This window comes from Rhinolophus hipposideros (genome assembly GCF_964194185.1).
Source record: "Rhinolophus hipposideros genome assembly, chromosome: 16".
NCBI classification, from domain to species: domain Eukaryota; kingdom Metazoa; phylum Chordata; class Mammalia; order Chiroptera; family Rhinolophidae; genus Rhinolophus; species Rhinolophus hipposideros.
This window is the reverse complement of record NC_138062.1, coordinates 57,788,823-57,815,435: the sequence shown is the minus strand read 5'-3', so window position 1 is coordinate 57,815,435 and position 26,613 is coordinate 57,788,823. Positions and strand designations below refer to the sequence as shown.

At 56.7% G+C, this 26,613-nt stretch overlaps 1 protein-coding gene across 3 annotated transcripts in view; it reads left to right on the top strand.

Moving 5' to 3' along the window:
- KDM4B (lysine demethylase 4B) overlaps window positions 1-26,613 on the top strand; it is a 134,487-nt gene that overhangs the window by 87,344 nt on the left and 20,530 nt on the right. Inside the window, exons 10-12 of one of the 3 annotated variants that reach the window (XM_081076021.1) lie at window positions 15,922-16,118; window positions 24,076-24,177; window positions 24,536-24,735. In XM_081076021.1, coding sequence (XP_080932147.1) covers window positions 15,922-16,118; window positions 24,076-24,177; window positions 24,536-24,735 — 499 coding nt within the window. Of the gene's footprint in view, window positions 1-15,921; window positions 16,119-16,654; window positions 17,146-24,075; window positions 24,178-24,535; window positions 24,736-26,613 lie in introns of those variants that run through there. The other 2 variants (XM_081076022.1, XM_081076023.1) reach the window with 2 other exon arrangements.

The window sequence follows — 26,613 nt, the reverse complement described above, 5'->3', positions numbered from 1 at the left end:
CCTTAAGCACGACAGATATTAGACATCGCCAGACATGAAACCACTTAACAGGCCACTCCCTCGGGGAGTGGAGAGGGACCCTCGACTCTAGAGCTGTGGGTTTCTTTAGCCTCACAAACTTCTCTTCTTGGGAGGGGATGCTGGGCCAATCGGAAGGGTTGTGGGAACCAGGACTCCACAGAGCTTTGATTTGCCTTTACTGTAGAAACCAGGAACCATTCCTCTTTCAGAAACTAGATGTTAGAGAGAGTGACTCCCCCAGAATCCGGGAATCCAAAGTTCTTTACCAACCTGCTGATCACCCCACTGCCGGTGAATGACCCCCGGGAACCCTGAGCACCCACTGGGCTGGGTGACATGCACCCCCAAGGGCCCACTATCCGCAAAGCAGGGAGCAGCGGTTTAGTTTCCTCTGGGCAGAGGTTCCTTCAGCCAAATGCACTGGAATGGAACCCAGCGCCCAGCAGCTCCTGCGAAAGCCCACACTAGTCAAAGGGTGGCTGCCGTCGTCACAGCTTCTGGACCACACAGCCCGTCACTGTGGGCTTCTCAGGCTGTGGCAGAGCGTTATGGGCTTCCATCGGGAGGTCTGTGGAGGAAAATGCCCCACCTGCTGCATCTGGGGCAATAAATAGGGTCCCTATATAATGACTCAGAACCCAAGCCTGTGGGCTGGGCCTAGGACCCCAGGGGAGGAGGCAGAGCTTATGGGGTGATTCTCTGGGAAGGGGCTGGGAACTTCCTGCCGGCTTCATCCATCAGCTCCAGGAGACTCAGAACTGAGGAATTGAAAATTAGGCGAGTGGAAAGAGGGAAAACATTTCCATTCCTACCACCTGCTCAGCAATAAAAGGGAGAATGTACTGACACTCGCTACAATGTGGATGGACCTTGAACACACGATGGTCAGTGAGAGAAGCCAGACACACAAGGCCTCACAGTGTGTGATTCCATGTATGTGAAATGTCCAGAACAGGCATGTCCACAGAGACAGAGAGTGAGTTTGTGGTTGTTGATGGGGGTGGGAGTGACTGCTGATGAGAATGGGTTTCTTCTTTTAGAATGATAAGAATGCTCTGGAATTAGATACTGTTGATGGTTGCACAGCACTGTGAATATAGTAAAGACCCCTGAGTTGTGCACTTTTGATAGGTGAATTATAGAGTGTGTGAACTAGACTTCAATAAAGCTGTTTAAAAAATTAAATCCCGCCATCCAGAATAGTTCTTATCAGACTGAGAAAGATAACCCAGTGTAAAAATGGGCGAAAGATACTAAGCAGCTCACAAACGATCGGTACACAGGGTGTGGGCAGGTCTGCGAGCGGTGCCGGCGTACGGAGCAGACTACTGTATTCCACAAACACTGGAGCGTCGGTTACGTAGGAGGCCGACTGAACACCAGGGCGATCTTTTCTGTTTACCTGTGCGATTGGGAAAGGTGTTTAGAACCGGGAAGGCCCAGGGGCTGCGGGCTTGGCGCCCTGACCCAGTGGGGGGCTGCTGGTGAACCCTAAGGGACAGCTTCCTGAGGGCGTCTGCTAGCAGTGGTAGGTGCGTCTCCTTTGATGTAGCAGCGCTTCCTCTCAGCAAATGTACGGTGGTTTCTTGCCCAAGGATGGTCATCGCATCAGTAGTTATCATAGTGGAAAGTTTGTATCTGTGACCAGATTGGGTGAACCAGTGGAATATGATGCAGCCATAAAAATGGGCTCATGGTGTGTATGGGTGTGGAGAGATGGATATGTCACTTTGAATGAGTAAATAGGTTTTGGACCATGAAATGCAATACCATTTGGTGTGTGTGTGTGTGTGTGTGTGTGTGTAAGTGGAATTTGCCCACATGTTGGTAAATGTTAGCTCTGTGTGGTGGAGTTTGGCATGCCTTAAAAACATCCACTAGGGTGCGGTCGGGTGGCTCAGGTGGTTACAGCACCGTGCTCCTAATGCCGAGGTCACCGGTTCGATTCCCACATGGGCCAGTGAGCTGCGTCCTCCACAACTAGATTGAGAACAACGGCTTAAATTGGAGTTGGGGGCCAGGGGAGGGGGGAAAAAGAACAAACAAAAAATGTGCACTAACTTAATATGTCTTTTTCTACAACTTTTTTTAAAAACAAAGTGTAGCTTTAAGGGGAGGAAGTGATCTTGGTCCTTCCTGCTGCGTACTTCCCCCAGAAACCCCCAGAGCCCCTCGAGGTGAAAGAGTTTTGTTGTCGGCATTGTATTGGTGGTGTTTTGTTGGTTTGTTGGTAAAATGGGAATTAAAGACCAAATAAGCCAAAGCCAAGAGGAACCAGTAGCAAGGCCAGCCGTCTGCTCCCAGCCCTACTTCCTTCCCCCACCCTGCTGAGAGGAAGTAGGGAGGGCGCCCAGAGCAGGGGAACAGAACGTCACAGACCGTCACACACAAACCCAGCCCCCTGAGCACCTGCTCTGTGCTTAGGAGAGGCCCCAGAACAAGCTGGGAGAGGGTGAGAGTGCAGAGTGGGGGCCTGGGGACCTAGGACTCCACAGGGCCCAGGTCAGAGCAGGCGGCAGACGCGCCCCGAGCCAGCCACACTCATCACCCCTCGTGCCCGTGCTCACATGCTGCTGCTTTTGCTTTGTTCTGAGTGGTCCCTTTCCTCAGAGCAACGTTTCCTGGGTGGTGAGAGCTCTCTCTCGCTCCCGCCCCTCTCCTCTCCTCTCTCTCCTTGTGTCCATCTTTCTCGGCATCTCTGTCTTTCTCTCTCTAGTTTTACTGATGTCACCAATGTGCATCAGACTCTGACTCTGGGCCTCGCGACCTTGCGAGGACCAGAGAGAGGTAAAGAGATCTTTGCCAAGGTCATGGCAGCAAGGAGGGCGGACGCTGACCATCCTCGACCCTCCTCTGTGTCCCTCCCCCCACAGGAGGCCTGTGCTTGTGCCCAGAGGTACCCTCCCTGCCCTCCAGTGTGTCGGTGGCCTCCCCCTGGCAGGTGTCCGGAGCGGTCTCTGGGGGCCGCTGCTGGTTTGGAGAACAGAATTCTCCGGCACACGCTCTGACAGCGGGTTTGTGGTGGGATTACCAATGGGGAGATCAAAGGGAGGCTCCAATCTCACTCGGGGAAAATGAAATGTGCACGCACCAGCCTTTTTAGGTCTGAACTCGAATTAGTCCTACAAGGCTGCACGCCAAGTTGGATTAGCTCGGCGTGGCCCAGCCTGCTCCCGTGGTGGGTGGTGCTGGGCGAAGCCTGACAAGGCCTCCTTTCCACAGAGGGCATGCTGATGTCCCAGCTGCCCCTCCACGCACAGGAGTTGACTGCGGATTAAACAGAGCGAGAGAGATTTAAAGCCCGGTTTGCACGACTGGAAGCTGGCTGCATTTAACTGGTTTTCCGCCAGCTGTCTGGGAATGTGGGCTCCCACAGAGGCATCGAGCACGGGGAGCTTCTGCTGAGTGTGGAGGAGGGGAGAGGCTTCTGGTGGTGGCCCCCTTGTCCCTGCACTCCCTGCAACCCCAACCTGGGGTAGATCAACTGAATCACTTGTAAAATGTGAACCAAATGGTTTCTGCAGCCTCCAAGAACCTGCGTGCAGAACGTGCGTGCCTTCTGTTTGGTAATGATGCTGCCTGCTCCGGGCTATGAAGCTGGAGGCCAGGGGATGTGCTGGGCGGGGGTGGCAGTGGGGGGGGGGGTGGGCGGAGGAGGCTGGTGCTGGGGGCCACACCCGAGGTGCGGCTGCACTCACTCTTGCTTGTGTACCCCGCTGACGCTCTGATTTGTGGGGCTGGGCTGCCGGATGTAAGGGGTCCGCAGCCAATTGCCATGTGAAATATGTTTCCACTCGTTCCTTCCCCGGAGCTTCCTGTCACCCTGCCCCTGATGGCAGTTGAAGCTCGTTCCCTCGGAAGCTCAGGGTGTTGTAACTGCACAGTGGTGCAGGGAGGGCCAGAGCTGAGACTGCAGGGGGGACCCTGAGGCTGGCCTCAGGGCTGTCACTCCCCTTCCCTGCTCTGCTTAGTGTTGGGGTAAACTCCATGTTTTGGAGCGACCACCCAGAGCAGCTGTGATCCCAGCTAGAAGGATGGACCTCACGCAGGGTCTCTCCTTCTCTTGTGACAGCAGGTCCAATCGTTCTCTGTGGGGGGGTGTCTTGGGCACCGTGGGGTGCTGAGCAGCAGCTCGGGCCTCACCCACTCAATGCCAGGACCCCCAGTGCCACAAGCACAGCTGTCCCAGACATTGCTCTGTGTCCCCTGGGGGCAGAGTTGCTCCAAGTCAGCACCCTGGTCCAGAAGGACTTCTCAGTCTTTTCTATTGTTGCCACCCCCTCCCCCAAACCCTTTTACACTGTTTTTCCTAATTGCCCCATTTTACCACTGCAGGCGTGCTGTATATCGGCTTGCGTGCTATTTGTGTATCTGTTTTCTACACAAGAGAGGAAGGTTTTTTTGCCCCTGGCAAGGAGCAGTGCCACCCCTAGTGACAACACACGTGAGGACTGGCCTGGGGGTCTCCTTCATGGCCCCCCACCGGCTCGGCTTGGGTTCCCTTGTAAAGCACCTTTTTTAGTTCTGGGGGTTCTGAGGCCTGCTGCCCCGGCCTAGCACTGGCGGGGCTCAAGGTGGGGGTCTGTGGCCCCCTTCATTTTCAGCACCTCCCTCCCTGTTGCCAGGGCTGGGAGGGCTCGGGGGAGCACAGGGGCCCAGGCTGAGTCTGCAGGGGATTCCTGCTCCTCCATATACTCCTTCCTCCAGCACACTTCCGCCGCGCCAAGCTTCAAACTCATCTAGGCAGGAAGGCACGCAGAGCCACCAGTGTAATTGCGGCCCCCCACACCCCCCTCCACGCCTCGGTGAACACACCAGTTCGGCCTCCTCTTGCGCGCTCCCTGGCTTCTCTCAGTTCCGTTCATGGTGGTTTGAGTCCTGAAGAGCATCGGTGTCTGCTTCCCTGAGGTCTCCACGCCCGCTCGCCGCCCTGACAGGCTGTGCTCTGCTCCTTGTCCTGGGGCCGTGGCAGCTCTGGTGGGTGAGAGACAAACATCCCAATCCTTTCTCTCTCCTTCCACTGCTGTCCCCATGCCCAGGTTGTCTGCAGGTTACGGGCAGCTGTGTGCAGGCTTCTCACTGGCTCCGCAGGTGGGTGTTAGTAAATCCACACGTCTTGCTGGGGGTAGGGGACTCTGGGCCCTCGGAAGGTGCCGCCCACTCCTCCCATGTACCACTTCCTCTGTCTCCCAGCGCTTCTCCAGCGCTGGCTGCCGGCCTGCTGGCAGGCACGTGGCCACATGGCACTGGGAGAAGGATGCTGGCCGGGGTATGGCTTGCTCACGTTGGTGGGCCTGCCACCCCTTGTCATAGTGGCTTTGCTGCTTTTCCTGGTAGAACTGGGAGTCTGAGGTTCAAATCTGCAGACCAGGTCGCTCCCCTGGTCACTGCTGACATTAGGGCCGGGTCACACTATATGGGGGCGTCCTGGGCACTATGGGGTGCTACTCAGTTCCCCACCCACTTGATGCCAGAAGCACCCCCAGTTGTGACAACCACAGATGTCCCCACGCATTGCCCAGTGTTCGCTAGGGGCAGAGTCAAAAGGTGAGAGACCCCCCTGGGCTCGTGAGGCTCCTGGATGAGCACGTTTCTCTTCCCTCCTCCTCCTCTTCGCTGCCCAGGCCTCCTTGGTGCTGCTAGCAGGTGAGCTCTGGGGGACAGTGGCCACCTCTGGCCCAAAGGGGGGAGTTGAGGCCTTTTCTAGATGAGGATGTGGTCTGGGCAGAGCCCGGGTAGGGCCCACCTGTTTCGCCTCCTCGGGCGGCCTCCACCCCTCTGTCCACGGGCTTGCCTGCCTTCCTGCTGGGGACAGTTTGTTTCTTGGCCATGGTAAGTGTCGTGGGGATGAGGTTTGTTACGAGGCCTGCTCCCCTTGCAGTGGTGGCAAGGAGCCTGGAGAAGCAGAGGAAGAGGGAAAAGGGGAGCCCGAGGATGAAGCGGGGCTGAGGGCTGGCGTTGGGGCACTCAGCCTGGCTCTGTTCTGGACTAGAGCAGGCAGGAGCTGTTGGAAGTGCCTGGCACAGAGCGCTCTGGGTTCACTATTACTATTGTGGTCGTCGTCATTATCTGAGCAGAAGGGGACGTGGGGGGCGGTCACAGATAGGCAGGAGGACCTTCTCAGCTGTCCATCTAAGAACCTTCCCTCCCCAGGGTAGGGCAGCATAAGAGGAAGGGAATAGGTTCTAATGGGCAGAAGTCATACCTTCGGACGCTGGGGCGGCTGACAGTGACACACAGTTGAGGCTTCTTTTAGGTAGAATGGGAACAGGGTGACTTTGGGGCTCTGGCGTCCTAGGGGGCAGCGTCAGTCGAAGGTCCTCAAGACCTTGCCAGGTCCCTGGCTGTCGGGGGCTGGCCATCAGGAGCAGCGGGAAGCAGGCCCTGGAGCCAAGGACCAAGGGAGCCCTGGGAGCCCTGCTCCTAATTGTTTTGTTTATGAAGCGCTTCCAAGAGTTTCCAGTGGATTTCCTAATGAACTGGTTTGTTGTCTGCTCGCTGCAGTGCTGGTAATTGCATCAGAAACAGGGGGCCGCGTCTGTGGGCCCTCAGAGCAGATGCCACCTCCCCAGCTGCATTTCTGCTCCCCGTCTTTGATTGGTTAACACTGTGTGGTCTGAAGTGCCAGGGACACACCCCACCCCCACCCTGTCGTTCCCCGAGGAACGTGTTTGTCACCCGCGTTGGCCGGCACCTGCAAGTCACGGCTCAGCTGCCAGGAGACAGGGAATGAGACCGGCGAGCTGCAGGGAGGAGACGGACAAGAGATAAGAATGCCGGAGAGATTTCTGACACCAGAGCATCTGCCCCAAGCAAAGGGGTGGGCAGGGCAGTGGCAGCCAGGCAGCGGGTGCTGCTTGGAGGAGGCGCACTTCGCGTGGAGGCTGCAGCTGGATCCTGGTGTATTTGTGTCCCGAGGCCACCATCGCAAAATGCCACAAACGGGGGCCTGGGCAAGAGCAGTGGCCTCTGCCTGTCCTCACCTCTCCCAGGAGGCAGCGGGGGCACTGTCCCTCCGAGGACTCCAGGGAGGGCCTTCCTTCATCTCCCAGCTTCTGGATGGCTGGCAGTCATTGGTGTCCCTTGACCTGTAGACACGTCTCTCTAATCTCTGCCTGTCATCACGTGGCGTCCCCCTGTGTGTCTGTCTGTCTCTCTCTCGCATAAGGACACCAGTCTTTGGATTTAGGACCCACCCTAATCCAGGACCTCACCTTAACCAATTAGATCGTCAAAAATCCTATTTTGAAATCAGGTCCCTTTCCGAGGTCCCTGATAGGCATGAATTGAGGAGCACTCTTCAGCCCTGTAAACCTGGGGAGCACGGGGGAAAGGCATTCCAGACCAAGGAACAGAAAACTCAGACTTTGGGGGTAAAAGAGCACGGAGGCGAACTGCCCGACTGTGTGCAGTGGGGTGGACAGGACGGGCGGTGTGGGCCTTGGGCTTTAGGCTGGGCGCTGTGGGCTGAGAGGTAGGGACGTGCGGGATACCAGGGAGCAGGCCAGCCGAGCATCTGGGCACAGGGAGGACCACGTACTGAGCAGACAGAGAAGGAAGGACCAGTGCCAAGGCCCCACTGTCCACCACGAGCCACCGGCTGTATGGCCATTTCACTGTAAATTAATTAAAATGAAATAAAACAAACATTCTGTGCCTGGGTCGCATCAGCGAGTTCTAGTTAAGAGCCACGTAGGATAGTGGCGACCACATGGAACCCAGATGCAGGCATTAGCCATCCTCTCGGGCAGCTCAGCGAGGGCGTCCAAGTAGAGGTGTCACGGGCTCTGCAGTTTGGTGGGTCAGGGCCAGGAGGTGCTGATGGGGTGGAGGGGCCTTTGTGTTTGCACGTGTGGCCCTGCACGTGACAGTGAGTTGTCACCTGGAAGACTGGCTCATGTCTGACCTGGCCCTACCCACATGGGGTTTGCCGCTCCTGAGGACACCTGTCGCCATGCACTGCAAGGCAGGCTTGGGCACACATTTGTCCGTGGCCGGTGGCTATTGAACTGCCCTCTGCGCCCCACATAGCCCTGTGTGTCCCGCCTGGCTCCTGACGTAGGGCCAGAGTTGGCGCTGCTGCTTGGACGAGAAAATAAGTGGGTCCCTGTGGTCAGATGCTGTTTGGGTTAATGATTTCATTGAACCACATTTAATAATTTCTCTTTAAGCCGATTACAGCATCTCCTTTCTCCCACTTTGCTATTTTATATGAGCAAACTTGAATGTCTATTCAATCTGTTAAAAAGAGGTGGCCTCTGATTAAAGCTCGGTGCTGTGTAAATCGGGGGAATGTGGCAGATAAGACCCTGGGGCTCCAAGGCACAGCCCAGCCTCATTACTTTATACCAGGCTCGTCAGTCATTTTCCAGCCTGCCCACATGTCCCGAGGAGCCTGGAACAGACCTCTGAAAGCTCCCAACAAGGAGTGTGTGGCGTGCCTTTGATTGCTGTCCGTCCTGCTATGACACGTCCACCTTTACTGGGGTGACCAGCCATTAGGGCCTGGGTGACTTAGTGCTGCCAAGGACCAAAGCTGGAGAGGAGGGGAGTGTGGAGCTTGGCACCCCTAGAGGAAGGTTTGGGGAAGGGTGAGGGGAACAGGTGGGCGTAGGACCAGGATGAGGGGCTTCTGCCACCCCTTCCACCTGCGGGCCAACCGCGTGGCTCTCTCCCCCAGAGCCAGGGTGCCCTGTCCCGTGCTGCCTGCTGACTGACGCCTGCTTGTGGGGTAGCGGCCTGCGAGCCATGGGGAAGTGTTTGGCACGCCTGGCGCCATGGAAATGCCAAGTGGTAGGATCCTCTGGGTTGTGTTGGGCGTTCACATTCATTCCTGTGAAAAGGTTAAATTTATTTTGCTTTCGAACTTAGAGGGGGAGAGGTGGAGTTGAGGCGGCCAGCCTTCAGTTACCATCCTACAGTGGGGTCCCCAGTGGGAGCCAGGGTTTTGTGCTGGTGGTCGACCCTATGGGAGGCATCCTGCCATGTGCCCTATGCACGGGGAGCCTGGTGCCATGGGCCCTCTGAGCCTGCCCTCTGCAGCTGGGACAGCTCCAGCCAAGCACTCCTGGGCCCCATGGGCCACCAGCCCCGAGACTGACTGAGACAGACGACATTCTGATTTCTATTTTTCATGCTTTGGAAAGGAGAAATCTATTTGTCTCCACTCAGGGCCCTGCTCTGATAAACCAGCGGCAAACCTCCACCCTACCCTGTTTTCTCATTTTCCTCGAATTTAGCAGTTGGTCCTGGGAGACCTTTGCACGAGTGTTGGGCTGTTTGACATGTCAGTCTTCTGACACAGGGTGACAGCCTCCCTGCTCCTGGCTTGGCGCTCTCATTAGGCCCAGGGCCCCTCGACTCGGTGGTTGTAACTCATCGTTTATCATTTGGAAGTGACATGTGTGCATCTCGTTGAGCCTTTGGCCGGCTCTCTCACGATCCCCAGCCTTTTGTATGGGTTTGAGCCACTGGGGTCACGTAAGCTGGTGCTTAGGTGACGGGGCTTCGTGTTAGGGGCACCCTGTGTAGGGAATGAGCCGAGCCCTGGTGGCAGGGGTTTCTGCCCTGTGAGGCCCCAGCCCCGCCCAACCCTCTCTGTCCCCCCATCCCCTCTGTGTCCCTTCCGTCTCCTCCCTGTCACCTTCCTTCCTACTCTTTTCCCTCCGCTCCTCTGTGTGCTTGTCCTATCCCCCCATCTCCTCCCCCTTCAGAACCAGAGCTAGATACATGCATCCCAGGGTTCTGGGGGACCCTGGTGAGTCCGTGAGCTTCAGTTACAGGGTGGGCGAGGAGGCAAGAGAAGGGACCCTCCCCTAGGCCTCATCTGGGTTAGGGTGCGATAACTGAAGTGGCAGGAGGAGAAGGCACGGGAGGTGCTCCGTCCCGGCAACCCAGGGGAGTGTCAGGTGGCCCTGAGTGGAGGGCGCCCCTCTCTGACCCGTGGCCCCGGCCCCCCAGTGTCTCTGGAAGCTGCTGCGGGGCAGGGCCAGTGCTGTGTAGCCACATTGATTCAGCCTGATTAGCTCAGAGCCTGTAATAGTTCCGACGTGGGACATGGGACTCATTCTGAGCTAAAAGTTGGAAACCATTTTGCTCTGGGTTTTTATGGCCTCAATTGCAGAATCTAATCTAAGATCAGTGCCTTTCTTTTTAAACATCTGAAACCTTGGGAAATTGCTTCCACTCCGAGTCGGACTGTTCCGAAGGCTCCAGAAGCCAAGCCTGTCACTTGGACCTCATCTTAGACGTGGCCCTTAGCTGCATACAAATGGTACTGCGTGTAGGTGTAGCACCCACCACCACAAAAGATGGAAAAATGACAGCCCACTGCGAAGGCCTTGGCTGGTTTTCCCCTCCTGCAGTAGGCCTTGGCACGGTACCGTTCAGTAACCCAGGAAGACCAAGGGCCTGACCCCTTCTTCCCCAACACGTCATTTCAGGGACTTTGGTTCCTGTGCTCTTCCATTTATGAGTGCCTGAGTCCATTAACACAGAAAACCCTATGCCAGTCCCAGGGAGAGTGTATGAAACCTGTAGCTTGGATTAGGAGCTGGCTCCTCTGAGAGGAGAGGCACCTGTGACCCCCTGGACAGCATGGGGCAGGTCCCATTGGGCCCCCAGGTCCTGTTTGAGACACAGTCTGGGCCCCGGGATGGGTGAAGTGCCGCTGGCCTGTTGGGCTCTGGGGTGTGTTCCCCACTGTGAGTGGCCAGCTCAGGCTGCAGGTGCAAGGGGCAGGTGGCCCAGAGAGGTGGAGCCCTAGGCGGGGCCTCTGGGCATCAGATTCTAGGTGCTTCCTGGTACCTAATGAGAGTTGGAGTCTGGAAGCAGATGGCAGGTAGTGTGCAGCCCGCCATGCTCAAAAACAGGACTGCAGTAAGTTCCCACGAGGACACCTGTCTCGGTCAACTCAGGCTGCTCTAACCAAGTATAATACCAGACACTGGCCGGCTTAAACAACAGACATTATTTTCCCACAGTTCGGGAGAGGGAAGCCCGAGAGCAGGGTGCCAGCATCGCTGGGTTCTGCTGAGGACCCTCCTCTCGGGTTGCATACGGCTGGCTTATTGCTGTCCTCACATGCTGAGAGATTTGGGGTCTCTTCTTCCTCTTACAAGGACACTAGTCCTATAGGATCCAGACCCCCCCCCGCCTTATGACCTCATTTAACTTGAACTATCACCGAATGCCCGTCTCCAGATACAGGCACATCAGGGTCCAGTGCTTCAACATAGGAATTTGGGGGGCACACAACTCAGTCCATAGCACGTGTCTGGCGTCGCTCACACAGTTCACTAAAGTTGCCATGTGGGAGGGAAGTTCACCACCGAGGTCCTTAGTCCTCAAGGTACCCTGTAAAAATTATTTTATGACTTAAATCAAGTTTCGGCAAACTTTCTGTAAAGGACCAGAGAGTGAGTATTTGGAGATTTGCGGGCCGTGCAGTCTCCGTGGGACTGCGCAGCTTTGCTGTAGCAGCGCCAGTGCCACCGTGGGCAGGACCGTGTGCCAGTAAAACGTTACTTACAAAACCAGGTGGCAAACCACAAGCGAAAGAACCATGGTTGGTGTTCGATGAATATCCTTGGCTTTTTCTAAAGGTTTTTGCTCATAACTGGGGCTTCGCTCTATTCTTGACCGTGCATTTTGTGTTTCTTCAGATAACAGATCCATCCTAAGAATGATTGTGTTATTTAAATGGTGCCATTGGAGAGATTTATCATTTATCTGAATCTGTCCACAATTGAACACGAACTGTGGCGTGTGTGTGTGTGTGTGTGTGTGTGTGTGTTTCTGTCGGTAATGAAGCAGAGAATGGCTTTGTCTCGATTTCTCACTTCCTTGGCAAGACCCCTAGGAAGGGAAGTGAGGGCCACACTTGCCCCAAGTGTGAAAGGAGCCGCGTTCTTCATTTTGTCCAGGGCTCATCAGAGCTGCGAGGCTCCAAGTCTGTCCAGCTGGCGGCTGCCGTGTGCTGTCTCCAGCAGCTTAGCCTTGCTGGGGGATGTGTGGGGGATGGTGGCTAAGCCAGTCCTGTCCCTCCTCCTCTGAGGGAGTGTGCAGGGAGCAGAGCTGTGGCTTTTCTCTGCTGTCACTTGAAACAGCCCTGGTTCCTCCTGTGTTCGGGAAGCGCCATTGAATGCCTTCCACTGATGAATTAAAGTGGCTCGGGCAGCCCCTGGAACAGTGGTGCTGGCGCCGTCAAGGGCTCTTTGAGGCGCACCTTGCGGGCTGTCAGGCCTCTCTCAATGTCAGGTGCCTTCTGAGAGCCAGTTTCTGCTCACGAGTGTTGGGGGGAGCTGAGAGGGGTACCCACTCAGCCTCAGCCCAAATCGTGCTTCTTCATTATGCTGGCAGCTTGGTATCACTGGTGAACTGAGGGGGGGCCACAGGTTCTGTGCCCAGGATTGGGGTGGAGGCCAGTGGGGGGTGGGGGCTGAGCCCTCCGTAGACAGGCCCAACCTGTGGACAGGAGGCTGACCTCAAGGCCCAAGGCAGGCCTAGGATGGGCACCCATTGATAATGCAGCTCGTCTAGCAACAGGCCGTCTGTAGGGGCTAGTGGTGGGACCCAGACCATGCCTCTGTATCCCCCCCCCCCCGCCTCTTGCCTTTACTCCTTCACGGGTCCCCATATACCCCACTGAGCACTAATGGAACCAGCCACTGGGTCCTGGCTAATAATGAGCAGGACCCCGTGCTGTTCTGCGGCCTCATTACCTTGTGGCTCTCAGAGTGGGAGGCCCCGCCCCTCACGGTTCTGGTGGCTGAGTGCTTTATGCCTCTGCCAGGGTACAGAGAGCCCTGGAGCCTACTCAGGACTGCAGGGGGTCCCTTCGACCTCCCCCGCCCCCAATTGTGCCCTACTTCTCTATCAGAAACTAATGACACGGTCAAACTCCCTTAGAGGGCATACTTTGTCCCTGTCGCTGTGCTGAGGTGGGGGGACCAAGTAGAGGAGCTGGAATGAGAGCAGCAGAAACTGTCAGCTCGTCACTCCAGCAGTTCCTTACAAAAATGCCTGTCCCAGAAGTTTTGGGAGCCAGATGGGCGGGAAGGGGAGCACGATCTGGGGCCTCGTTAATGAAAACAAAGTGCGATTTTTCTCTCAGCCTCAGTTCCCTCCCTGGGTGCAGCTCCAAGGCTGCCCTGAGGTCTCCGCCACCAGCCTCTGGCCTACAGCCTGCTTGAAGCCCCTCCAGGATAGCCTCTGCAGAGGGGAGGTGCTCCGTGCATGCTTCTGGGCCTCCTGAAATGAAACAGCAGCACATGACAGTCCACTGTGCACTTTGCCCGAAAACAGATGATGGCCACGTGGGGGAGCTGTTTCGGGGTCTGACATGGTCAGCCCCGGAAAGTTGCCTTAGCAATTTCCTCTCCCAAACTCTCAGGCAGAAACGGCAATGGGTCTGCAGTGCCTGCACCCCTGAGCTCAGCTGCTCGGCCCACGGAGGTGACTGTCACTGTGTCCTAAACCTGGGAGGCTGGCACTCCTTACCCCTAGGACCCAAAGGACCTTGCCTCGTTCCCACTGTCTCCTCCCTGGGTTCCCATGTTCCCCAAATCTTCATGCCCCCACACATGACAAAGCCCACCCCCGCCAGAACCCGCACAGACATGAGGGTGGCTCTTCCCAGTGGCTTAGTCCTGGCCTGATGTGGGGGTGAGGGCTGGGCTCTAGGACACCAAGCAGGGCAGGTGGCTCCATGGCACCTGTCCACCTGCCCTCTCCACAGGCTCACACAGGTGCTTTTTTTAATTACTTAAGGAAAAGCAATTGCAGAGCTGCTCAATACAAATCCCTTAAGCTGCTGTTGATGGTGACGCCGCCGGGGAGGCCGAAGCCGAGCCAGGAATCCGAAACTCAGGCACCATCTGTGCTCCCACCACTCTGCAGCCAGATTACACGGCCAGCCTTTCTGGGCTGCGCAGTTTTTCATTAAATGAATTGAGTTTGCTGGGAATTGCTTGGTCATAAATATTCCCTCGCTCGCGGTCTTGTCATTGCTGTCCCCGCGTCCAAGCCCCTGCATCCAGGCTGGCAGCGGGGAGAGTGGAGGGTGCCAGGGCTGCAGGAAATTCCCGCGACATTTTTCGCAGCCTCTCCTGCATCCCTACCCGCAGCTGCCTCTGAATTGGAGTCATAAATACTTCACTGTTTCCCGAGCAAATTGAGGGAAGTTGGGAAGGCTTGTCAGGGCAAGGTACATAATTGCCGCATTTAATTAAGGCTTTTCCTTTCTGTTTCCTTCATTTCCATTGAGAAAGTGGCAGTGACAGCGCGAAGGTTGTCAAAGGAGGACAAGATGTGCATTTAAAACGGAAATGAGATTTTAGCTATGGGTTTGGAAATGAGCTGCTTCGGAGCCTATTTGTTTGACAGGGAGGCAGATCGAGTGGCCACGGGAGTTCCCGGGGAGCAGGTGGAGTCCAGGCTGCAGGGGCTGCAATGCAATGGCCCCCCAGGCATGTCCCTGAGGGGCAGCTGCCTCAAGGCCTCCCATGACAGCTTCAGGACAGGGTTGTCCCCCGAAGGAGGCAAGAGGCAAGGACTATAGCCACTTCAGAGGGAGGCAAGTGCCGTGCCCTGGGGTCACGCCCACTCCTGAGGGCCCTCGTCTTCTGTGCGCCCCGCCCCCCCCACCCCGTCCGCAGAGCTTCAGCCACCCCTGTGGAGGCTCCTCTTCCAGAAGTCTGCCTCTTTCCAGGGGCTACTCTATCCTCTGGAGCCTAGCCCAGACGCCGGCCAACTACCACCTATGCCAAAGCCAAGCCCTTGCCTGTCTTTGTAAATGAAGTCTTATTGGCACACAGCCGTCCCCATTCGTTTATGTAGCGTCTGTGATGCTTCCCAGTCGCAGGGCAGAGTTGAGAGGTTGTGACAGACTGTGTGGCCCATGAAGCTTATTGTTTGGCCCTTTATGAAATATGCCACCCGTGCCCTGGACCAGAGGTTCCCCTCCGTCTCGCAGTATGATGCTCTTCCAGCCCAATCTTGGCCTTTTCCCGCAGGTAAGTGGGAGACCAGGGCCTCCTGGGTTCTTCCCACTGACCGAGGGTTCCCTGTCGGGTCCTGCATCCGGGATCCTTGGCTGGTTTCTCTGGCCCACAACTCCTCGAGTGTCCATGTTTCCGGGATGCCTGTGATGCCTCCTGTGGGGCACCCCGATGCTGTGACGTGGAGAGAGGGGCTTTGGAAGCATGTGGTTTGTTGAAGGGGGTGGTGCTCAGAGCATAACAGGGATCCTGTTTCAGTCTGTCCTCGTCTCACGTGTTTGCTCCTTGCTTGAAGCTCCCAGACACAGGGGACCCCCCCCCCACATACACACACTATCCAGGGCAGTGTCTGCTCCCTGGTACCCGGTGTTCCAGCTCCTGTCCTCACTAGGCCACTTTCAGTCCAAGTCTGGCCCCCCTGGGGCAAGTTGCTGAGCCTCCTAGGTCCTCGGCTTCCTCTCTTGAACCGTGCGAGCCAGGGACTCCGAGCAGGGGTGTGTGACATATCTTCTGGAAATCACCTTAGTTTCCTTCATAGTCTTCGGGACTGACAACTTTTCCCTCTTTTTACCCCTTGGATTCACTGCTGTGTCTGACGGGAGGCTTGGTTTGAGCCGACAAGAAGCTGCCGGAATTCAGTCCCATGAGGCCTCTCGCTCCTGCGCTGGCTTTCAGGCCTGCTGGTCCTCGAGCTCATTTTTTGGCACCGTGTGCCAGGTGGTAGTGACCCCAGTGGGGTGGACCAAAGGCTCACATTGGGGGGTACAGCTCAGAAAAGGACTTTGGTCGCCTTCCACTTGGAGCTGTAAGGCGCAGTTTCCCGTCTCATGAAGAAGCGTAGCTTCTGCCTCAGTGGGGTGGCTGGCCCGCGGGCTCAGACGGTGTCTCCCGCCTCCCGCAGTGCACGTGCCGGAAGGACATGGTCAAGATCTCCATGGACGTCTTCGTGCGCATCCTGCAGCCGGAGCGCTACGAGCTGTGGAAGCAAGGCAAGGACCTCACAGTGCTGGACCACACCAGGCCCACGGCCCTCAGCAGCCCTGAGCTCAGCTCCTGGAGCACCTCCCGGACCTCACTCAAAGCCAAGCTCCTCCGCAGGTGAGTCGCCAAGGAGCCTCGCGGTGCCCAGCTCTGCTGGTGCCCCCGTAAGTGACCCCCACCAGCCGCTCCCCACTGGCTGGTGGCTGCAGGCCGCCGCCCCTCCTTTCCTCTCTCCTCTTCCTCCTCCACTTTCTCTTCCCTTTCTTGCTGCTTCTGAAGCAGTGTGTGCGCGTATTTCTCAGGCCCCAACTTTCTCGCGTGCACGGTCAGTGGGCTTCCAGGCAGGTGGTGTCTGCTGTCCTTCTCGCTCTACTACTCGCAACCCTGGGTACAAGAGCCTTGTGTGTCTGCGTAGGGGCTGCTGGGCCCCTTGGCTCTAGCCATGGCACGTCCCGTGCTGGAGTCACGGGGCACAGGGTAGTCTGGCCCTTGGTCTGTGTGCTGGCCCCTGCCCTTTCTTGTCTGCTTGCGTGTTTGGGCATTTCCGATAACGTCATGCTCACATCTGCTGTCACAGAGGTAACGGCCCCCAAGGACCTCCTTTAGCACCCCTGTTCTGTCTCAGGAAGCCCCTCATGACCCCTGCCTTCCAGGACAGCATGGTGGCTGCCCACCCGCGTGCCTGAGTCTTGCGGGGGAGGAGACAGTGAAGTGGCTGCACCCTGCTGGCTCCGATGTCAAGGCCATGGGGACATGGGTGGCAGATCTGGGCAGAGGAGGAAATCGACTTCCTGTCGGGGGTGAGATGCCAGGGAACGCTGTGCCCCCGTGGTGCCTGGCAGCCCCAGAAGCATCAGGCCCCATTTTGTTCCTTCTCTGGGAAATGTCCAGATTATGAGGGCTCTGAGTTGCTCACACAGAGTTCTAACGGATTCCTTTTTGGTGCCCAAGGGACGTTCAGCAAGTCCTCGCTGGGCCTGGGTGTATGCTGCGGCGGGGAGGGATGGGCCAGAGCGCCGCTGTTTGCAGCATAGCCGACCAGGTAGTCTCTGTCACGACCACTCAACTCCACAAACGCCACAAGACAGTGCACATTCAGTAAACAGCATGGCATGCCCCAATAAAACTTTATTTGTGGACACTGAAGTGGGAATTTTGTATCATTTTCAGGTGCCACAAAATGTTATTATTCTTGTAACTTTCGAACCATTTAAAAACGGAAACACCACTCTTAGTCTGTGCGAAGTACCTAAACAGGCAGTGGGTGGATCCGATCCTGGGGCGAGGTTTTCCATCTGCAGCTGCTTGGTCACTTCTAGCTTTTCTTGACCCCACTGGTGAGGCACAGCTGGCCCCAGGGCCTGGCTCCTGAGGGGGTGGGCGCTCGCCAGTGCCCCGTTGGTGGCACTCCCACACTCTGCAGAAACACCCTTGGAACTCTTTCTGGGGAAAAATCATCCTGACGAGCGGTCACCCCTGGTCGAGAACCTTCTCCCCCGACAGGGCTGTTCTGGTTTTCAATGTGTCCGTCTGTGAATCACGAATCTGGGGCAGTCTCGGCCTCACCCACATGTTTTCCCCACCCCTCGGCCTCTCTCTTTGAGAAAGTTCTGTCAGCCCAGAATGCTTTCACATCTGTTCCTGACAGCCCGCCTGAAGGTGAGTCTCTCTTTTCTGATTTCTTTTGTTGTCTGTCCTTTTGATTTCCCGCTCTCCTGTGTGTCCTCAAGAAAAGCGACTTCTCTTTGAGGCCGTGTGGTGGCAGCAGCTTTCCCAGCAGGGCAAACTTGCTGAACAGAGCGAGACGAGACACAGCATTTGCATAATGGCTAATTGGCTGTGGCTTAGGCTAATTGGTCAACAGAGCAGACTGCCAATAAACAGGCGGCACACTCCAGAAATGGATGGGATTAGAGGGCCAGGGACCCAGCTGCTGCTGAGCTCGCCCTAGTTGGGACCGTCTGTGCGCAGAGGAAGCTGCCCCATAGCCCCCTCCCTGCCCGCCGCCCCCTCACCTCCCGTCCCCAGCCCAGCCGGCCCTCACTGGAGGGTTCCCGGCCGCTTGTCACGCTCTGTTCCTTTCTGGAGCGTTTCTCTCCTGCCTCTCCCTCCCTTGCTTCCGACCTGGGGAGCTGTAATATTCCGACAGTGGGACTGAATAACAAATTAAGTTGTGTTCCCAAGGATATAATTTTCTTTAAAGCCTTCAGTATGTAAAATAAGGTTGATTCCCTTTAAGTCCTGGTGGGGGGGCTTTCTCTGAAAAGGTTGACTTGGGGGACTGATGTTTGAAAGCCCCCCTGCTCGATCGTCAGTGACTCAGAATTGCCTGTGCCTTTCTCTCCTGGCCCCGTGCCCGCTCCACGTGGCTGTGCTGCTCCTGCCCAGCTGTGCCTGGTCTCCGCTGAGGGGGGCTACCCTGAGCCTCAGAGTTTGTCACAGGGAACAGTGACCTGTGCTCGATAGATAGGGATAGGGGCAGATCTGGCTCCTAGACCAGAGTGGTGTATTTCTCCTCCCTGTTTCCCCTCCCCCACACATGGACACTGAGGTGGCTGTTTTCTGTGGGAGCAGGTCCTGAGCACAGTAGGGTGTTGAGCAGCATTCCTGCCTCCACCGACTCAATGCCAGGAGCTTCCCCAGTCGTGACAACCACAGATGTCCCTAGACACCACCCAGTGTCCCTAGACAGATGCTGTGACTGTCTGCTGTCCCCCTGCCCCTTCCCCACCCCATGCAGTCTCTCTTCATGCCCTGGGACCTGCAGCTTCTCCCTGGTCCCTGCTCAGACCTGCTCAGCGAGGTCCCGCCCTCACCCCATGACCGTCCAGCCTTCCTGACAGCCCCACACACTGCACCCCACGTGTCATCTTGGAGCAGAGGCCAGGTGTGGGTCTCGCTGGGAGAAAATGATCTGCTGGGCTCTTGTTGCCCTCCCGTGGATTTATCTTCTGTGCCTCAATCTTGTCAGAACTACTGACGCCACCCCACGACAGACAGGGCACAAAGCTGGGACCTTCATGCTCCTTGCTGTGCAGCCCTTCGGCCCTCAGCACCAGGTGGGACCCTGCTTGGCTCGCACAGGCCACCATGGAGTGTGGCACTGTGCCCCGGCCGGTCAGGCTCCCTTCCTCCGGTTCCTACCCACAGACATTCTCCGTGTGCAGACTGCCTTTCCTCTCGCATCCTCTTTGTTTCTAATGAGAGCTCGAGAAACGAGCTGCCACTGCCACACTCATGCAGGGAGGATGGAGAGGAGACGTGCTTCCTCACCGGGGCCCATGGGTCCGGGCCCACCCCAGCTCCTGGGGGCTCCACTGGTTGTGGCCTCCAGCTGCCCACCTGGGAGGTCATCAGCTGAGCATGGCCAAGAGCCTTCGGCCCTGCTCATCCACCCAAACCAGGTGTCCCCCACCACCCGTGGATCACCATGGAAACGAAGGGACAGGAGTAGTGAGTGCCTGTGTCCTCTTTGATGCCTCCTGACCCCATTCAGGGCCCCAAGGCAGACTGGACATCACTGAACCTCTGGCTCCACTACTGCCAGGGCCGCCCTGGCCCTGCCAAGGTCCTGAGCCTTTCTCCACAGACGCAGCTCCTGGCCGCTCACAGGTGGACCCTGTGACTCATGGGGCCTGCCCGGCCAAGGAGCTTGTTGCCTGGTGACTTACTGAATGTTTCCTAAACAGTTATTCCCCAGAGCACACTGTGCAATTTCTCCACAGCAAAGGTCTCTGAACACCACACACCTAAGTATCTGTGGAGGCAGGACGCGCTGGGAGGAAAGGGGGCTCGTGTCCTGGGGCTCCACAAGGGGGACAGGCCTGGGGTGCATTGCTCACAGCCCCTGCTCCTGGACCCAGGGGCTGTGCTGGCACCTGCCGCCTTGGCTGCCCTGAATTCCTCCTGTAGGGTCAGAAGTCCTGGGCAACAGTTGGTTCTGTGAGAGCTGCCAGGCCTGCCTTAGGGTGTAGAGGGGCTGTGTGCTCTGGGCCCCTCAGTGACCAGACCCAAAGCCACTCTGAGCCCACTGCATGGGCCGGTAGCCCAAGGAGCCCCCCACTCTGGCTCTCCTGCCATCTGGCGTCCAAGGATCCCTGCTTCTATCTTGGAAATATTCTTATATGTATTTGGATTTGGTCTTAGTATTTGGTTTGTATAAACTTAACCAAGTGACGTCTAGTTGAACCTGACAAGTAAAGTGCGTGTTTATTGCTATCCTGACCTGTGCCCTGAAATGCCACTAAATGACCATAAAGGAGTGACATAGAACGGGAGAGGGGGCCGTGACAGCTGAATAGCAGCAGCAAGCTTTGAAAAGAAGGAAAGAAGGGCAGACATTGCCTGACTTGGAAGCACAGAGAAAACTCAAGTCCATGGGCTTATAGGCGGGCGGCTGGTTCGTGCTGAGGAACTCTGGAAAGGCTTGGGGTTTTGAGACACATACCTCCTGGGGGGAGGGGACCGACGTGGGCTGGAGGCAGGCGTGAGGGATTGCTGGGCTCATGGCCTCCCTGCCCCACCCCATCTCCCTGCTGCTTGCTGAGGTTGAACCTGGGTGGTTCTGGGCAGGAGAGAGGGGCCTTCCTGGGGTTGGGATGGTGGGAGCCTGGCTGCGAGCCCCGTGTACTCCCAGCTCCGAGGCCAGAGACTGAGGGTGCTCTCCAGGTCAGAGGGGCCCAGCAGAGCAAATCTACAGATCCCAATATTGGGGTTCACCCCCTTCAACAAGCCCTGATCGCACATGAACAGCCACCAACAACCTTCTGAGTCTCGTGCACAACTCAGCCAGCGGTTTCTAAACCTGAGGAAACTCCCAGAGCGAAAGGCAGAGAAGCTTCTCAAACAAAAAGGAAAAGAGGAACTCCACAGAAAGAGATGATGCAGTGACAAAAAGGAAAAGAGGAACTCCACAGAAAGAGATGATGCAGTGAGCAGAAGAAAACTTCCACATTCCTCTCAGGGAGGATGGCCTGTGCAGTTATGATAGAAGAATTTGTTGGTGTAAAAAAAGAAACATTTAGGAAAGAGATGGCTCTTGGACACTTAAAAAGAGAGCAGAGAAAACATAAGCGATGAGTTGGGAGACAGCTTGGGGGGACCCAGTAAAGTGCCACACAGAAAGACTGAACTGGAAAGCAGGTCAGAGGCTCCACTGAGGAACTCCATCTTCTACCAGTTTTCAGGAAAAGAGGAAAACTGTTTCCTGGGACCCAAAGACTTGCATTTTCAGATTAAAAAGTCTGGCACAGGATGAAAATTACACCGTGGCCACTCCGCAATTCCACAACTCTTGGCAACACAAGATCTCCAGAGCTTCTGGAATGAATAAGTTTGTCAACATAAAGAAGAAGACACCCACAGGGCACCGGATTTAGTGATCATAATGCTGCAGTCTAACAGCAAAGGGACAAGGCCTTCAAGTCAGGAGATAAATCATTGTCAGCCCAGAAGTATAGTATGTACCCAGCCAAATTACCAACCAAATGTGCAAGAGGGATAAAGATCTTTTTAGACATGCAAAGTCCCGGATTTCCCTTCTTTCTGAGGAAGCTACTGGAGGATGTGCTCCAACTAAACAAGGCATCAGCCGGGAAAGACATGGGATCAAGGAAATCTAATCCAACCCAGCAGGGTCTAAGCCAGTCTTAAGGATGTCATCGAGGAGTATGTGACACCCTGTGAAGAAGACCACTCCAAGAGCTTGGAGATAACCAAGAAAGCCAAATATCTATGAGAGAGGGCCAGTTACTAACTCCAGGAAGAGTGAGCAAAGAATGCAATGCAAGAAGCTCAGTTGTTCTTGGGTGAACAATATTTACAGAGTCAGAACAATGTAAATATAGAATTCCACAACCGAAGATGGTGGCAGATGCAGGGAGAAAAGCTGGTGGGTGTGGAAGCAGGAAGCATGGCTACACCCTACCTAAGTGTCTGCCGCTCAGTAACTCAACGAGGAAGCCAGAACCAAAAAAAGAAAAACAAAAGGAAGCAGCGTGGGGAGACATGTGGAAGTAACTACAAGCAGGAAAAGCTAAAAGAGAGGATGGTTGGTGGGTTGGTGTCATGTCTGGGGAGTGACCAGACTACGGTTTAGGATGTGCCTGATGGACGCCTCTCCCCCAAACTCAGAGGCAAATTGGCCACAGATCCTTCCCCTGTTCCTCTCCCAACTTACGTTCTCACAAAAGGGGTGTTTCTTTACATGCTGATGTTGACCTTGCCTTCTCCCTGTAGTAGAGTGTGGTCCTCTGCCTCCGTCTGTCTAGTTCTGCCCATTCTGGGAGTCTCTGCATTGGGGAGGCCCAGTGATGCTGGGGGGCCCCAGAGATCTGAGCCCAATGGAGCTTTGGCAGCTGAGGACAGCCTGGGCTCTGAGGCCTCCCATGGGGACATCCTTGGACAGCCCTGGGAGCAGGCAGGGCAGGGTCAGAAGTGGACTTCAGGGCTGGTTCAGGCTCTGGTGGGAAGAGGGCAAGAGAGAGGACGAGGGGCCGGGCAGCTGCAGGAAACCGAGGCCAGGTGAGTTGGCAGTAGGGGAACAAACACCCCTCTCCTGGGTGCTCCCGCGGGCCAGTGTGAAGGTTCGCTTTGGGTGCCTGGCCCTGGAGCCCCGCAGCATTCCCAGACTTGGAGAGAAGCCCCTCCTCGGATGACAGCTAGTGGTGAGAGCTGGCTGCACCCACTGCTAGAACCCGGGACTCCCCGCCTGTCGGCCTAAGAGGGGCCGTAGCCAGCATTTCCCAGACTCCCCCCGTGTGGATTTGCTGGTGGCTCTGTTGTGGGGGAGTGTCCCGGGGGCGGCCCGAGTCTCTAGCTCCTGTGTCCCCCCTGCCCCGCCTGTCCTCCCGCCCCCACTCCACCCCCTCCCAGTGACCCGTGCACGCCATGCTGTGTGTGATGCCATGCCTCTGCCCATGACGCTCCCCCTGGAATGCTCCCTGCTTTTCGCCTCTGGTCATGGGGTGGTTCATGCTGCAAATGTCAAGTGGGGCTTGTCATGTGCCTGCCAGGCATTGCCTGGGCTCAGGGGACATGGAGCAGCGGAGGCCAGGGCCCTTGAGTTAGGCAGCTGGGCCATGAGAGCACCAGCAGCGGTTAGTGTTAGGGGACGGTTAGGAGGGGCGCCCCAGAGGCCATCGTGGAGAGCAGGGGCGGGCTGGGGAGGCGGCGAAGAAGCTGTCAGGTGTGGCTGCTGCAGGCACCCCTGGGTGGGGGTTGGGGGTCCTGGTGTTGGGAGCCTTCAGGGCCTCCCTGGGCCCCCACCCAGTCCCAGTCAGATAGCCCTGCTTCTCCTTGGTGACCACTGGTCCTTGGAAGTGTGGTTGCCACAAGGACCCCCATAGGGCCCCCATGTCTGAGTCTGAGCCCATTGGCGCCATATGGAGAACTCACGGGTGGCAGGAAGCTGTAGCTAGCATCTCTCAGAAATGCTGCTGACTGGGAGAGACGAAAGGCTAGTGGGGCTGGTCATGAAGCCTGGAGCCTGTGGCCACAAGGGGCACCCCCATTCCCTGGAAAGCGTTATTGCCTTGCCCAGGGCTGGGTCTCCTCACATGCCCACCTCTGCCTGAGCTCCTGGGGCACCACACACTTCCTGTCAGTGTATCAGTCGCTCTGTCCCCTCCTGGAAGGCTCCTGGATCCCGTTTCCCAGAACCGGGCAGGTGCCCCAGCCGCTGACCTGCAGGCCCACTCCGTCGCTTTCTTTTCTTCCTTTTTAACCCCAGTTCTCCCTCGTCTTCACTAAGAAGCCATCACTGAGTCTCCTCTTGAATTCTCACTGGGGTGCAAGGTTCACCTCTGTGTCCCTAGGACTGTTGCACCCTGAGCCGAGGTTGGGTGTGAGGACATGGGCATGCCTTCCCTGCAGCCTGGGCCCTGCCCCAGAGGCGGGCATTGGGGATGGGGTGAGGAGGGGCCGCCCTGGGCCTGGAGCTCCTGAGCGTGGAGAGGAACGCAGGGAGTACAGGGAGCTGAACGGAAGCATGTGCCCCAGACAAGCCCCTTAGATGAGGCATCCTGGGGAGTTAACACACGTCCTAGAGAAAAACTCCCTGACATTTACGTTCTAGACAAATTAGTCTGAAAGAAAGCAGACACTGGAAAAAGACTGAGGAGGAGAGGAAACCAAATCTAGAGAGGAAGAAAGAGCAGAGCAAAAAGCCGGGGCTGTCGTAAGTGTACCTTTTGTTTCGTTTGTCGTCTAGGCATTTTCCACAAGCTGCTGTTTCCATCGCAGTCACACTCCCCGCCCCTCCTGCCCCCACCACACGGGGGCTCCTGGAGCCCAGGGTCCTGTCCCATCATCCCATCTCCAGCTGTCATCAGCACGAGCTTGACAAGACCCATCATCCCCACTGCCCTCCCCCCCAGGCTTCTCTCCCTCTACTACCCTTGCCCCCAGGAGCCACCCCACCGGGCCCCGTGTCCCCCAGCTCTCGTTGGGGAAACTCCATTCTGCCAGGCGGAGTACACTGACTGGGGGCTTCTCACGTCTGTTTCACCTCCTGTCTGACGACTCTCCCTCTCTAGGTCTCACCGGAAACGCAGTCAGCCCAAGAAGCCCAAGGCAGAAGACCCCAAGTCACCAGGGGAGGGGGCGTCAAGCTCAGCCCTCCTGGAGGAGGCTGGTGGCAGTGTGAAGGAGGAGACCCCGCAGGAAGCCGACCCCGAGGACGAGGATGAGGACCCCCAGCTGCCACCACAAGGACGCGAGGCAGAGAGCACGGAAGGTCAGTCCTGACTGGGCGGGCAGGCCTGGTGCCCACGCTGCTCCTTCCTGACCCCGCGCCGGGGAAAGGAGCCGGCATTCACTGTGGCCACATTGTCCCTGTTCTTAGAATCTAATTCATGTGCTTTCCTGGCTGGGCGAGGCCTTCCCTAAAAACGTGCATTCTGGTGGGTGCTGTGAAAAGTTGGTCTTCTCCCAGGAACTGAAGAGAGGTGGTCTCAGTCCGTTGGGGTTTCTCTAACACCACCACCGGCTGGGTGGCTTAAGAATAACAGACATTTATTTCTCACAGTTCTGGAGGCTGGGAATCCAAAGTTAGGCTGCCTGTGTGGCCAGGTTTTGGGGAGGGTCCTCTTCCGGGTGACAAATGGCGGCCTTCTTACTGTGACCAGACGTGGATGAGCCAGATAGCTCTGCAGCCTCTGCTGGAGGGGCACTGATCCAACTCATGAGGGCCCTACCCACACAGCCCGACCGCCTCCCACAGGCCCCATCTCCTAAGACGATTGCATTAAGGGTTAAGTTTCATGTGCATTTCGGGGGCACGTAGACATTCGGTCCATAGCAGAGGTGGTATCTGCCTCATTGTGAAACAGGACGGCCTGCTATTTGTGGCCAGACATTGGAGCCAGTGGTGGGGACGGCCCCCTGCCTAACTGGCAGACCCCGTTGGACATGAGGGTGAAACCGGGGTCGTGGTGGGGGTGTCTGAGAAATGTGCCCTTCATGCATCATGGGCCCTTTCACCCTGGAATGTTAACCTGTGAGCATTTTAAAGGTTCCCACTCCCATGTTTGACAGTGTTTCCTTTTCATTTTTATGGCTGGTTTCATTTTCCTAATTTATAGCTTCAGCTCCTCCCACATAGGCATATAGCAGCTACTCCCCAGAGTAGAGGAGGAGCCCTCTCTTCTCTGGCCCTTTCGAGGCGTCAGTAAAGGGCAGCTCACCCCCGCAGTGGTGTCTCAGGCCCTAGTCACAGGCCATAAGTCGCGAGAGAGTTCTGCTCAGGTCCGTGGTTTCCCTCTTCGTGGCTCTGTCTTGGAATGTGTGCACCCAGCATGGTCCTGCCCGTCTCAGAGGGATCCATGAGGCACAGTCCAAGGCAGGCACATGCCCCCTGGCATACCTGTAGACTGGTGCTGAGCGCCACAGTTAGGGAGTGACTGTGTCCCCTGGCTGGAAGGGTGAATGGCCCTGAGGGGGACCCGCAGGCGCTCACCAGAGGATGAGTGGAGAGTTTCTGATTGAATTGAGTGCTGGTGCCTGCCCGCATGGCCCAGTAGGGTGTCACAGAGCTGCTCAGCCCACACAGGTCTTGACAGCCCAGAAAGCAAGAGAGGAAAGGTGCCCAGTGGGAGAGGAGGCACGCGCCATCCCTGTCTGAGTGTGGGCGCGATCCCCTACATAGAAAAGGGGTCTGGGGACTGAGCCATCAAGTCACTTGGGGTGCGTGAGCCCCATATGCAGAAGTCCGGTCTCGTTCCCATGGACCAGCCGTGGACAGACGGCGTCATCTGCAGGGCGCCACTTACGATAAAAGCAGCCAGAGTGTAATGCATCTTGGAACAAGGCTCACAGAAAATAAGAGGCCTTTGTGGAGAAAACTGGTGACGATGAAAAGCCTAGAATTGCTAAGTAAATGGAGCCGTGTGTGTTGGGAAAACTCCCCCTGGTGAATGTACCAATTATCTAGGGGTTTCCACAGCTGCTTTCAGGATCCTGGGGGGTGTTGACCTAACTGCAGGCGGAGGGAGAGAGGTGGAAGAAAGGAGGTCTGGAGATTGGCCATCAACTCAGGACAGAGGACACCCTCCTCCACGGTGGGTGGGAGACGTGAAGGCCACCGTTCTTCACCTGGGGTCTCTCATACGTGGCC